The sequence below is a fragment of the Diuraphis noxia genome, unplaced genomic scaffold (genome assembly GCF_037042655.1).
Source record: "Diuraphis noxia isolate RWA-SAM2 unplaced genomic scaffold, SU_Dnox_SAM2 contig0005, whole genome shotgun sequence".
NCBI classification, from domain to species: domain Eukaryota; kingdom Metazoa; phylum Arthropoda; class Insecta; order Hemiptera; family Aphididae; genus Diuraphis; species Diuraphis noxia.
The window spans coordinates 37,288,529-37,304,729 of NW_028301715.1; the positions used below are offsets into that span (position 1 = coordinate 37,288,529).

Sequence of the window (16,201 nt, forward strand, 5' to 3'; positions counted from 1 at the left end):
ATGACTTGTATTGTCTTTTAAAATATATGTTTTTGACAGTTTGTTGAAATTAACGTTTTTTTCTCACCTTTTTAAGTATTCTAAAAATAATACAAATTTAACCAAACAATGTGAAGCTTTTGAAACGAGTGCATACTAGCATTTCATTGTTATTTCTTTGATGCTAATTACATTTTTATAAATTTAACATAAAAATTATATTCTAATTAGTTTCTAAATTGTTCGTATTATTTTCATATAGCTATATAATCGGTAGAATAACAATATTAATCGTAAAATAAGGATTAAAGGATCTGTGATATTTTGCGTATACTACAAATAATTTTAAAATTTGAAACAAAAAATAACCAAATTATTTTTTATCGCCGATAATGATGTGAAACTGTAGGACATTTAAGTATAAACAAGAGATGGTGGAGGGTTAGTTCTGGGTCCCATTCATCTTATTATAGAAACCCATTCTTCCTCTTACGTTAAAGTAAATAATATTGAAGTAGGTATTTCACATTTTAGACATTTTACTTACTATAATAATTATTTTTTTAAATTGTATCATGATAGTTTTTTCAAGTACCTATACTGCGCATACTCGTACCTATGAAACAGAGTTTTATGAAGAAAAAAAACACATAGCTGTGAAACCTAAGAGTTCTTAAAGAACAGACGAATTCCAAACTTTATAGTTGTAATTATTGTTGGTATATTTTATACACGTGTTAATATTTTGGCCTGAACTAGAATTGAACAGTGTCCAAAACAACAATGCTTTTGAGTTCACGCCACTCTTGGTAAACATAAATTAAACTTCATTTACAAGTTTTCTTTTATCATTTTACACCTAATTATTATTTTAGTGAGGTTTTTTTTTAAAATAAATACATTTTTAATACAACAATGATTTAATTTATATTGCTATTTTTAATCTAGTGTCCTATAGAAAACATAATCAAATGATTTTGTAATTTTCATATGCCTAACAATGTAATATTCACATATAATACAGCCAATATAGCCATATACGGAATATGATATTAATCAATATTCAATGAGGGTTTGTGTTGCACATAATATACTTACTAAAAATATAAAATATTCATAGTTACGCATACGGTCAACTAGCACTTTAATTGTATTAATAGAAATTCTTAACACTCACGCCTTTTTACATCCATTAAAATGTTCTATCATTAGATCATCTAAACAAATATTTCTAATATAATATTTTAAAATTAAATCTGTTGTAAGATAATAACAACCAAACGTTACTAATTGTAAAAAAATGCTTAAGTATATAGGTATGCATTAAAAATATTCCTCATGGATTTACAACCGATTCAAAATAGGTTCCAATTCCACCTGATAACTTAAACAGTAAACAATGATTTCAGAAACATTATAAACTACACCAGATAATGTGACTTAAAGCCCGCATTTCAGATGACAAAAGTTTGACCAAAAGTTTAACTGGGGTATTGAGTTCATTAAAATATCTTAATTACACCACCTAAACTAAGTTAACCATTCGGTCCATTAACCAAAATCCGTCTTTATGATTTTGGAATCTTATCGCACAATAGTGTATAATATATATATTATATGCACATGTATTTTCAAACATTGTTTTTAAATTATGAAATGATTTAAATTTTAGCATATTAAATTGTAATTATTACAAGTCAGCTAAAATATACAAAAAAATATTGTTAATTTTTGTAAATATTCTTATTACAAAATAGTATGACATCTAAACTTCTTGTTATAAGTATAAAAGTTGTATACCATTCAAACAAATTTTCATTAATCATAGTAATTGATAATATTAAGTGAACTTGTTTATTCAAAAATGTTTATAAATTTATGATCTTCAAAATAATGACTCCAAAATTAAAATAATATTCTGAATTCCCGTCGCTCTAATATAAATTAAAATTAATGCACTTTAGCCAAAAGCTCGATCCTACCCAAATTATCTCCCATTATCTCCTTCACAAACCGTCACACAGAGATATGTACTGACCTTATAAGGTTTTCATAATAGAAAAAATAAACGCCCTCTTGCATGACACCTACAACAATGGTGTCTTATTCCACTAAACTTCACGAATAAAACAATAATTATTATCAATCCTCTTCTGTCTTCAGTTGTCCAGAAAGTTTGAAGTAATTATTATTCTGATCTAAATTTGGCCACACACAAATATCACATTATTTTTTTTTTTTTTTAATGGCCAATTAATTCAAAAATATTTTCACTAACTACTATAGATAAACTCAAGACAGAGAAAATGCATAGCTTCCCTGACCAAATCGCAAAATCGACTCCTGACTCCGTCACGCCACAATAAAATTCGTATTCCAATTTATATATAAAACCATACTGCTATGTATTATAGCTACCTATGCCTTAATTTATCGTTCAATCGTTTATTCGTATTAAATTTCATGCGTATACTTGTTAACGGTGTATTATGTTTAGTAATCAATATGTAATACTCATAATATACAATATTCTTCATAGTATTCTGCAAACCACTTTCAATGACCACATCTTTAAATATGGACAAATTTATTTATGAAAGTAAATATTACTGTTATACTTATATTCTTAAATTATTCTAATATTAAAATTATAGATCATTTCTGCATTGAATTCTGAAACAAATATTTAAAAATTGTTTTTTTTTTAATGAAAATATGTTTCATTGAATTACATAAATCATACCAATAAATAAGTTATTATTTCTTTCTTTGCCTTATTATTTTAAAGGAACAATTTAAAAAAAGTGAGGTATTTATTATTTTTTTTATTTTTAGAACCTTTAGTCAGTAACTATTACAGTTCAAAAATTACAGATAGTAATTACATAAGCCAATTAAAAATAAAAATAACATAGAGGCAATAGAAATTGGTGGTGATTAAACGGTATTTATTATTATTTTATGAAAAAAAAAAATTAATCTTCTTATAAATATAAAGTTTACAGATTATCAGTTCCACTTTTTATCATTGCAGTACTTTCGTCAAATCCAACATTTAACTAATGAGAAAATGCGGTATTTAATAATTTCATTCTTTCTATATATAATATAATTTATACATATAATAGGTACCCATACAAAACAACAGTCTTATTTTTGTGTGTCAAGAGTTTACGAAGAAGTGGTTTCGAATTTTTTTTCAATTAGATTTTTTTACATGCTCCCCCTTTTTAGCCGGTAAATAAGATCTACACGTATTTGTTTTTCATATAACAATTAATGAATGAAAATAAATTTCTATTGAGAAATAAAATATTTATTTTATAAAATATTAAAATTACGAAGTGATAAGAGATCGTTACTGATTTCGAGATAAGTATATAAAATTAAAATAGTACACCATCCAATTGAATAATTAACTTTATGTTTACCCGAACACTAAACCAGTAACTTCTAAATTTAAGTTAGATGTATAATCTTAATCACTATAAAATAAATAAGAACAATTTCATTGCAGAATTAGATTAAAATTATAACATTTTAATAGGTTATTTGGCAATAATATTACTCCGTAGAATGTTTTCTTAGTAAATTTAAAAATGAACATTTTGTGTTTTAAATGTTTATGATACATATCATTACAGAACAAATTGCAAAGATTTAAAAATGTACAATGTAGTTTCTTATAATAATTAATTTGATCGTACCTATAATTCAGTCAAAAAAAAAATATATATAAAATAATATTATTGAAAATGAATAAAAAATAAATAGTTTTTAGTTAGGATATTAATTCTTTATTAATATATTATATATATATATTTATTTATGTATTATCGATCTGAATTTACAATCTGAATTAACATGGACAAAAAACATAATTTATTTATAACTTTATACAACTAAATAAATTGTTAGTTTTTCGGTACTTTTACATTATACTAAGTTAAATTGCACAGTACATTTATTTGAATGCATTCAAATAATGTATGACATAATTTTACAATTATTACTAACATTGTAAGGTACAATAATTATCAGTTGAATAAGTATGTAAATTATAAATACAATTATCGCACGAGTTCGTTTGCAATTCAAATATTGTTACATACCATTTATTATATGCCTATAGTCTTTAAAAAATAACATATTATTCAAGTTGAGACATCGAACAGATTGTTAAACAGCAGAGAAGTCACAGTACAATAATAGATGCGATTTACTGATTTGATCAATTTCTTCCTCTTTTTTTACAACCTTCTTTAAGCCCTTTTTAGACCTTTTTAGGTTCTCCGAGAAGATTGCCACGCAACTCGCGTTCGATGCTATATTCACCCCAAGTGACTTCCTTAACAAGTGAGTGGGACATTTTGATTTCATATTATGCCAAAGTAGCAATTAAAAAACAATGTGAATTCGACGAACGACTCGTCCGGTAATCAAGTCACACTGATTGTAAGCAATTTCATTACTTTTATACATTTTATTGTGTCTTCGTGATTCTGGTTTTATTTTTATTTTTCGTTTCATTTTTAACGGGTTCTCCAATTTATTTTATTCATGAAACTAATCGATATTTTGACAAGTTAATAAGCAGGTTGAACAATAAAATTGTAAAATAGTAAGCTACTTCAAGTTCTATGATTCACGGCTGTTTTGAGTTCTCACTAACTTATGCTTAATACTGTACGACTTCTTATTTATAATAATGACATCGTGCAGCTTATTCTACTTTACCTATACATAGGGTATACTTACACCCTATTTTTTCAATAAGAATAAATGTGAAATTAACGATTTGTGAATAACACTATGAGAGCTGTTCAGTGACATTACAAAAAATGATATTACGGATACACAATAATGTACATTAAGTTTCCAATCTACAGAAATTATTGTAAGAAACTGTTACAGTTGTACTCATTCTATCAAAAATTGTTTACGCTTATAAAAAACTTGTGTTGTAAAACCAATAGATATCGCTCAAAATCTAAGAAAAATATTAAATATTGAAACACCTTACACCCAAGAACCAAAAAAATATAAAATGAATATAACATACTTATCTCGAAAGTATTTGTATTTTATTTCTTAAACAAACATTTTTATTTAGATAATGTTTTTATCATAGTATAAATAGTATAATATGATCTAAACAGTTATATAAATCATAATAACTTAATGTTATACATTTGAAATTGTAAGCTTCTCTAATATAATCATATATCGTTGCGATATTAAGTAAATTTTAGCTGGTAAAGTACTGTTAATAAGGTTAATTTTAACCGACTATTAATTAAAACGATAAATTTATGTGATGCTGGACATTTAATTTTGATCTGTATTATAACTTATAACTACATATATAATCATATAATATATTTGACTGGCTATGTTGATAAAATAGCTCCAGGTGTAGTTACAATATAATATAAAATGTACAGAATACAAACGACTAGTTAAATAATATCGACAAAAATGTCAGAAATTGTTGTTGACGAACTAACGGTGGAAGGGTAAATGAGTAGTCCAAACAGATAACCTTTATTGCGTGGGCAACCCAACCGAGAACTACCCTAGAGACGTGTGCTATTAAAGGGTGGTCTTGGGGTAGGTGTATGGAGCTATTAACTTGAACGCGGATGCTATCCATCATATAACCCCACCATGAAATCGTGCTAGTTTTTCGCGCTTCGTGTACCTACCCCCCTTTCAACAACTAACAATTTTGGGTAATACGTGTTAATGATGCACGTACAACCTGAAACAGAAATACCACTCTGCCACATTAATAGAGCGCTTTAAGAACAATTGCATTAGCTAAACCTAGTCAGTAAGTAAATGAAACATACAAAATAGAAATTATTTCGTTATCAGATACAACAAGATTTAAATAATAAGTAGCTATCCAAACTAATGATTAAGATAATAATTTAAGAGATCTTCTGCGTTTCTTTTGCGTTGTGTAGATATTTTTTATATTTTTTTTATTTGAAGGGGACATTTTGAAAAAATATTATTAGGAAATATGAAAAAGGTTTCTTCCATATTATGTAATTGTTGCCCAAATATATTTATTATACGTACCTCCAATCATTGTTATATTTTATTATTATTTAAACATAATTATTTTTTAAAAGCTAAACACCAACTGTAGTTGGTTTACTTTATACGTTTCTAATTTATTTATCTTGTTTGTTTTTAGTGATCTTGATTGCAAACAAAACACCTACTTAGCTTTTGTAATATTTATTACTGATAATAGCATTCGTACCTAAATCTACATACTTTATTATTTAGTAACACAAAAATTGAACAGTTCAACTTGAATATTTAAATAATAGATATAAAAACATAGATATTCAATATCTAGGGGAAGGGCTGAAATCTCACAAAAAGAAGATATTTTTTACCACCTGAAGTATACATTCACTGTATTAAATATGTTGGAATAATTATTAGGTACCTACAATATTACCTACTAATATAATAATATAAAATATTCTTTAGAACTTTTTTAATTTCTAATTACACCATAAACTAATACATCAATTAAATTATAATATTATTTATCTACCCTTTATTGTTTTAACAATATTCATCGTTCTTTCATACCAAATTTATTTATAATTATTTCTGTATCAATTTCATTTTAAATGTCTCTTTCAATATTTAATAATAAAAGAAAACTGCATCTGTCTAAAACCATATCATTTTATTGACCCGAAGTACCATAATATAATATTATGTACTGAATATTATTTACTTTTTATTGTTGTTTCTTCAATAATTACAACTAGTTAAATAGTTAAAATATAGTTATCTAAATAAATACAACTGTATCATGACATTTATGTTACCAAAATATAAATATCAAAGAAAGTTAACTCGTTTAGTCGTTTGTGATAACACTCTACACAGTCCACACTATATTATTGAAACTATCAAAATCCTTAACTAAACGTTTTACATATTTTTTTTATGAAAATTCACAATGTGTCTGTATAATATTATAACTAAGTAAAATTATTTAAATAATTAACACTAATTCAATAAATCCAACTTTATATATAGATATTACTAATTTAATATAATTATAAATATATGCAGTTTTATAGATAAATATAGCGATAGATCAAAATTTCTTAAATAAATGAATAAAACAAGAGTTTTTTAATATTTTTTTTACATACCAAAATGGTATATATATTAAATTGTTTCCCTCAATAATTATGATATAGTAATATACTAATACAGAAAAAGATTTAAAAAAATTTAATTATGTACTACTTGCCAGTTAAAAATATACAACAATTCATGGTGTACAACAATACTGTCTATTATAGTCTTGGCTAAAAGTCAACAATAACTTATTTATAAATGAAAATTTTTCGTCTTAAGTGTAGGAGTTCTAGTAACAAGTAACTGAACGATTATTTTTTTTACCTATATAAGACGTAAAATTAAAAAAATACAATGCAATTTAATAATACCTTTATAGATAAATAATGAAATTTAGGTATAATTTTGTTTACTTATAGTTTTATTAATCTTGTACAATAAATAATCATGTTAATAACTTTTTCTTTTCTTAAGTTCATAAAAATTGTTTTTATTAAGTTAATAATTCGATTAAAAATATTATATAGAAGTAAAGTATTGGATTTTAGTGAATACACCTAAGTTTTTAAAGAATCTTAAGATCATGAAACCAAATTTAAGTAAGTCTAATTCTAAATGTAACTTTAAAAAATCTTAAATTATTGGAATTTCGACTCGATGAACTCCATTTATTATATGAAACAATGCAGTAACGTATTTTTTTTTTTTAATAAAAATATTGTTTATTAAATATATATTATTTACAGACAGTATAGACTCGCCAAATAATAAATAACTCATTCATTTTTACCATAAAAAAGAACCTATAGAAAAAATATTTTTAAATAATCATAAAACTATCATAATCTCATTTGTCTAAACCTTACGAAAAAAAAAAATAATTAGAATAAGAAGAAAAAATTAGGTATTGTACTATTCACCCCAAAAATAAATAATCCATGAAGATTAAACACAAGTGCAAAAAACATACCCTACAGTAAGCCTTGGTTAGGTATGTACTAAATCAGTCTACTAATTTCAAAATAATTACTAACACAAGACAACCAAAGAGTTGTTAGAATTGCACCCGTAATTCAACTGTTTGAAAATAAAAGTTTTTTTTATAAAAGCTAAAGATACAATTTTTTAAAAACAACACACGAGACACGACTTAATAAATTATCAGTAAAAATTCTTAAAAGATTTATTTAATTTAAATTAAATTTTTTACACGTTATCATCAAAATAAAACATTTTTGTAAAGGTGTCTGGCAGTGAGTAAAAAAAATCAGACATTTTATAATTTTATAATTTAAATTAACATATGTAAGTACCTACTGTTTTTCAACTGAAGAGGAGAATTATTCAATCAATCAAAATAATTTATATTGACAATGTAAAAAGAAAAAGAGAGGGTTTTATTTTAACGGAAATTTATTTGATATTCAAAAAACAAATAAAACCCGTTCTAAAATAATACACTCTTCGATATAAAAAAGCTCCTAGTTCCTAAACAAAAAAAATCATTTGAAATTGAATGACGCATAAACCTCCCGATTACGTTTCAAGAATGTCAATTATCATTGTTGTTGCGCACATTAAAGTATACAATGAAAAGTTAAATTTTGAGTATTCAGTGTTCAATATAAAGAATTCTAATATTTAAATAATAGTAATCAAACTTTAGATTAATCCTCTAACCACAGGTATTATTCACATTATACGCATCATATTTCGTTGTTCGTTTTCATATTATTAGGTATGTAATATATTGCACAGTTATTTTATTCTAAGTATTTTATAAAAGCCCATAAACAATTTTCCAAAACATAATAAATACATATTTTCCTCTACGCTTGACATTATGTTTATTTTCCTTAAAATGCGTTCAATACATGTTAGCACACAATATACGGACATCAAAATGTATCACACGATAATTTTAAGAGATATTTTTAGTTTTCGGATTGCATTTATTAACTGAAAACTCAATTCTTATAACATCTTATGTAATTTAAAATTATTTGTTTATAATCTAAAGAAAAATATGAAGGTTACATCAAAATCAAAAATCTTTCCAAGAAAATATACGAAAAATAAAATTATAAATACTATTTTACGTTGGTAAAAATAAAATGGAAATAAAAAATGTTTGAAACAAATGAATCTTGAACAATATTTTTCTTATAGTTATTAAATCTTGGATGATCCAATAATGATTCATAAACATATAAGTTGTAAAATAAATTTTTTATTGTGTTGTACCTACCTGTAAAATTATACAAAATAATAATTTTTTAAATAAAACAGATTATAACGTGTCTATAGTTCTCACCGAGTATTATATTGTTTTTGAAAATAATGTTTTTAATACCTGACATGAGGGTCCAGTACGAACCGGCGGCTTATATTTCGGTGGAACTGCGGAAGGGACCACCATATGGTTCAGAAATATGGAGTTCACGTGACGCACATGTAGACGGTTGATTCATAATAATATGATATGTATATATGTACATACTTTTTTTGATCTATACTTGGCACACGCACCCCATTAAGAAACGCACCTTTTAAATTCTACACGTCTCTAAACACAACTGGTGCCACAAAAACCACTATGCACTAATACTATTGCTGCAGTATTACACATAATAACTTATTTGTATTGCACCACAAATAGTCTGAACGATACTGTTTAAACACATTATACCTAGTCACCTAGGTATACGTTGAATAAAAATAACGACCATTCATCTACTTTTCAGCACTTGTGAATTGATAGAACAGGTACACCGTCGACTTAAAAAGTAACGTCATATTAAAATAAAAAGATTCAATTGTCGTCTTTTTCAGAATATAAACAACACACTGAAGTATTTAATACAACTATATATACGGCACACATAATAGTAAATCCGTTTCCACGAGCAGCTGTAAGTCATAAATTCTTTTCAACGAATGACAATCTAACGAAACGACGAATGGAATGCCAAACTGGATAAAACCCGTTTTCGTATAATACATAGAAAAGGTTAACTGTAAAGTTCAAGTTTAAAACGAGACACAAAGAACAAAACAAAATAAATAAGCAGAACACATTAATACATATTAATCATATTATAGTACCTATTTTTTAAAGTTGTTTTTTTTTCACAGGTTCCTCGATATCTGCCGAAATTTACAAAATATCCTAACACCACATTACTTACCTTTAGACTTACTTTTAGATCTATAAAAATGAGTTGAGAAACAACGTTCGACATTAAGTTCGACATGCGAGTGTTTCAAATTAAAAAACGATTTTTTTTTAAATTTTTTAAACAAATAACTTCAAAATTACATATCTAGATATCATGATACAAATCTCATACAACATTGATAATAATGCTTGGTGGTTTACTGCAGTACAAGTTTTTTTTACAGTATATATATAATATAATAAATATTAGAGTATAAATAAATAAAATTCAAACCATCATTGCAGTGTTCTATATGAGTTGAAAAACTATTCACGTTTTTATCATCAATAAACATCACATTGCGTAATTCAAAAGTACATCGTAATTCGTAGGCATTGTAAAAAAAGGAACCAAATCACTTTTTATTTATTTATTCAATCTTAAATATAATTTGAATTGGTAAAAGTTGTGCAATTTTACAACAATTCAAAAACCTAATTGTGGCAAATCAAATTTTTGTTTTAAACAAAAACCTCGATTATTCTATCATATATAAGATTACGTAACCATTTTAATGTATATATTATTCATTTGAATTTTAAGTATCATATTTTTTTTTAATGCAACTAACAATTAGAATAAGACATTTATAGTTTATACGTTTTCTGTTAAGTTTTATCCTTATTGATTTTTCACTGACATACCAACGTAAATTTTTTACCCTTATTTTTACTACTTTACTACACTCAGAAAATTATTCGGTTCGTTATGTTTGTTAAAAACATTTATGATATAAGATATTCATGGTTGTTTCAGCACACAATACTTATAGACTTAGCAGTTTTTTTCTAACTTTGTTTTAAGCTTCGTTTATAGAAATATAAAAAATATTCATAAGTTCAAATTATTATCAAACATACTATTTTGACGAAATAAAAATATTTTAAGACAAAGTCGTGCAATAATAAATATACAATAATAAGCTGAGAAAGGCAGTTAGTAATAGAAAATTAAAAGTCACAGATCATCTAATGACGTACAAACGTTCTACGGTTCATTAACGTTTTACATGTAATTATTCTATACCTATATTATTCTTTTATAAATCCATGGTACACACACAATAAATTATAGAGAACAATTTTTAAACAAAATAACTAGGTAACAATTTGAGTCTTGCTTTAATTAAAATAAGAACCATAATGATATGTTAAAACTTTTTATAATGACTCGGCATTAGCATACGAGTAAGGGAAAAAATACACATATTTCCACTCCAATATGTCAAACCTATATGTAATGCGTGAATTTATAACATTATCAAAAGGTCGTTTTTCTGAACATTAAAATCTTTTCTTTTTTTCTAATTAAAATTCTTAATCTGAGAATACGAGTAGTTGAGCAGAATGTAATATTCACACTTTATGTTTGCAAAACTAATTAATTAAAACGAATTTAACTTTAATATTAAACCAAATAAATGCATAAGAGATAAACAAAATACTTAAATAGGTATTTACCTAAATAAGTTTGATATAATTAGTACCTAAATAGTCATATGCCCTACAAAAAAAATTAATAATAATAATAAACTATTGTAAAATAATGTGTTCAAAAAGTAAAATTAAATTTAAATCAGCATTTTTATGAACATATATTGTGATATTACTTAATAGATAAAAATATTTTGAATAAAACCGTTATACAATTTTTGCTTACAATTTTGATTAGTTATATTATAGTGTCCATCTCCATTAAAAAATCTCTTCATGAATAAATAAAAAAGAGAGAGAACCATTATAATTTTTCTTATATATCGTTTTTCTTTTAAAATGTACCAAAATAAATAATTATTTTATGGGTATAGGTATATGCTTATTCTCCCAACCATAAACATACAACTAGAGAGCCGGACTTGTTATTCATATTAAAATCTGAAAAACGGAAAATTCTTCTCTCAAAAGAACTCGTGTTTACATTTTACATCTGATACAGGATTATAACCGCATACATTTAATAACCACAATATTTTGAAATTCATTATTTGGTCTTTGTCAATGAACATGGGTGCCTTTGATAAGTATAGACCGACGTTTTGCCAACTTTTATGTTACGAGTAAGAGAATCGTTTATCTGGTTATACTATAATATAATATATACCTGTGGTCTTAACAAAATAGTGACAATGCCATTTTTAAATTTGATATTTATAATTGATGGTTTGAAAAATTGGACCACTATGGTGAATTTTATATCATATATGTAATTACCAATTAATTCTTAAATTGCAAAAATTGCTCATTTTCTAAACAAAATTGAATAACTTGATTAAGCAATTTTTTAATTTATTGTAGAAAAATTTAATTTTTTTTATTTAAAAAATCTTATAAATGATGTATAGAGTACTAAAATATTAATATTCATCAATTTAAATTTCACATGACTATAATCGCAGATTTACTCTGATTAAAGTAATACGTAACTACTATACTTGTAGTAGTGATAATACATGAATAATAATTGAGAATTCATGATAAATTGATAACTATTCAACGTCCATATATATTATATTATGCTTATTTTTTAAAGAATAATATACGATACGGAAATATTGTAAATTGAATTATCTACAATTTAAAATCAATTCTCCACAGAAAGATTGCCATTTAAAAGTTCTAGAGCACATTTACTTCCTAAAAAGTGTTTCCCGCAAAAACATATCGTAAAATCAATAGCTTGCTCGCAAACTGCTCAAAAACTAAAAATCAAATAGGTCACAGGAAAGTTTAGAGCAACCAAAAGTCAATCATCTAATCAAAACATACAAATTCGTATATCGAAGAAAGAAAATTACCAATTATATGTACATATTACACGATCTCGATATAAGTGTCACACCCATTCATTGCAAGTGAACTGGACAATTGATCACTCTAAGCATTAATTCTTTATTCGTACACATCGTTACACAGTTCACGCGCAAACTTTTTACATGCGCACGAGAAATTTGTCAGTATTTTAGAACAATACATATTACGATTATATGTAATGACAATCGATTGAGCAAAGTACCATCTAGGGACTAGGTGCCTAGCCATCTATAAAACCAAAACAAATAATATTAAAACCTAATGAGACAACAACATGGGTGATTTACTTAATATATACTTTACCAAAGTAAATAATTACTTGTGAAGACGTCTTTATCCCCACAAGTACACACACACGCATATACACGCACATTGTTTTCTCTATCAGACTTGAAGTAAGTACGCAATGCCGTATACATAATATTCTTACAACTAAAACGCTGATTACAGTTTGAAGGTAATTTACATATTATTAGGTTTACGAATGAAAAAATAATATATTACTCATACATTTCTCTTGAACTTTTTAAGATTTTTCTATCTTATTATGTATTCATCTTTAATTTTAAAGTTGTGTACCGGTTTCACAAGTACTAATTAAAAATGAACAACCTATAAGGAATTTTCAAACCAGGTTATATTGATCGGTTAAGATTCGTGAAAAACTACCTCTATTACAGAAATTTTACTTTTCACTCTATATGATGTAAGACAATATATAAGTTCTAATATAAAACTGTAACATTAATAGTTTTAAATAGACAAAATATAATCATGTATCGTCGTCGTTGTCAATAAAAAATTCAATATAGGTACAAATTACGAAATACAATAAATTACCATCATAACGAGATAACAGATAATACTGTTTAATTATATTAGTTTGGCGCAGTAAAAAGGGATAGCGAATAAGCCGTACAGTACACACAATGTAGGTCCTATGCTGGTTTAAAATTGAGAACCGTTTATAGAACTGTATTAACTTAAGAAATGTAAGTTTGAGAGTCATCCATTATTCTAAATATATCAGTATTTTAAAAGATCCTAGCAACTTTTAAAAATTCATACTTCAATCAGGATATTTATTGAAATTGATCTCAACTTTATTTCATACTTCATTTCGAATAATTAAGTTCCATCGTAGTTATTTTTTCGAAAATCATAAAGCACCCAAGTTCAAATGTCTCTATAAATATTTTCGCAACTATCTATACTTACATATACTTCTAAAACAATTTTAAAGTATATACCTTACCTACCTATACAAAACAAATCAAGTTATACTAATTAACTATTTTGTTACTAAGACCAAAACAAATCATAACAATGTATATTGTATATTTCATAATCTATAATAGGTACTTCATGATGAACAAATACCTGCATCATTAAATAAATAAATTGTTATTTTTGATTTATATTAATAAAATACTTTTTAAATGGCGTGAAAATCGTATAATTGTAATAAGAAACCTACTACAGTAAGTAGGAAATAGTGTTAAATTTATGTGTTGTGAAGCTTTCTAGGTAATAACATATTTAAAAACGTCTAGTTTTATGTTATAGTTAAACTAAGTATTAAGGTACTAAATAGGTAAGGGTGCAATTATATTTATTTTATATTTGCAGTATACCAAAGGCTACCTATACCGAAAATAGGGTGGTCTGCAACGTTATGCCAATTTATCATATAACAAACACAATAAAATAGAAAACACTGGGGTGGTAAAGCCAACCCATGGACACCCTTAACTGATACTCAAAAATTTTTACGATGAAGAACTATTTACATAACCATACCCTATCTTATAAAAACATAAAATAAAAAATATATGGCGCAACTAGAATATATATTAATATATACACATATTTTTATAGTTGAGGGAAATTTTGCATTCTGTGAACAAGAAGCTAACAACGGTTGTATATTGCTATATTATAATATTATGTTCATGAAAATCATTAAATATTCAAAACATCTTGGTTACTTTTATGAGAATCAATCGAAATATTAAATATTAAAAAAAAAAACATAAAATTTAATATTCAATATTGAATGAAAAAGACACTATATTATATTGTTAGGCACCTAAATTATCCGCGATCGCCGTCCGATGAAACGACAGCAACAGCATCATCGCCATAGTGATACGGCATAACATCATGGCCGTCTCCATCACTTAATTTCGAGCATATCACAAAACACTACCGTCGAACAACGTACAAACCATGTCGTTAAAATATTTCTCGAACATGAAAATTATACATAATATAGGAATTGCGGTAAAAATGAAAATCAAAGACGGCACGCGTAGTCAATCGTAAAAAATATTGTGTTTTTGATGACGCGTGACAGAAACGGCAGCGGACGAACGAACAACACGAAAGCTGCGGGAAAACTGGCGACGGTGCACACACGCGGGTAGGCAGCCACCGCTGCCGCTCCATCAGGAACTGTACCGGAAACATCACGCAACGCCCCTCACCCGCTTCCATGGCCCACACCCGCCGCTCATCGTGACCACAACCACAGTCCCTGATTAAACCAGCCAGTGACCACCCTCCAATGGCATATAGCATTGTGAATTGTGATGTACAAAAAACGGTCGGCATATTATAATTATTATTGTTGTATTGGTGCACTTCCAAAATTTATTTTGACACCGAGTCTCATTATGGTCGTTATAAACTCTGACATGCTAAACATAACATGATATACCTGATCGGACGGGCCAAAAACGATTTTGTTCAAATACTCGACAGTATAATAAACGATAAGCTTGTGATTTTCCGGACCCGTTTTTCCGTTTTTTGACAATATTATACGTCATATAGACAATCAAATGATATCAATCGACAAAATACCAAACACATACAGATTACGGGTGGCCACTCGTTTTTATCATTTATTATTATGGGTGAAAAAAATAATTAAGTACGGTGCATAATTATAAATAGACATATACAAAACACTCCGTACCTACTATTCAAAGTTGAAAAAACAATTTTAAAAGGTTAGGTTCAAAATTATTAAATAGGTGAATTTTTATGCTAGTCAAGAAATCATATTAT

At 26.2% G+C, this 16,201-nt stretch overlaps 1 protein-coding gene across 2 annotated transcripts in view; it reads right to left on the reverse strand.

Moving 5' to 3' along the window:
• The window catches only part of LOC107173702 (protein eva-1 homolog C), a 226,125-nt gene extending 210,589 nt beyond the window's left edge, over positions 1-15,536 (reverse strand). For both annotated transcript variants that reach the window (XM_089228263.1, XM_089228262.1), the window contains exon 1: positions 15,219-15,536. In XM_089228263.1, the coding sequence (XP_089084389.1) occupies positions 15,219-15,306 (88 nt within the window). In that variant the 5' untranslated portion in view covers positions 15,307-15,536. The remainder of the gene's footprint in view (positions 1-15,218) is intronic.
• Between the last annotated feature and the right edge of the window lie 665 nt (positions 15,537-16,201).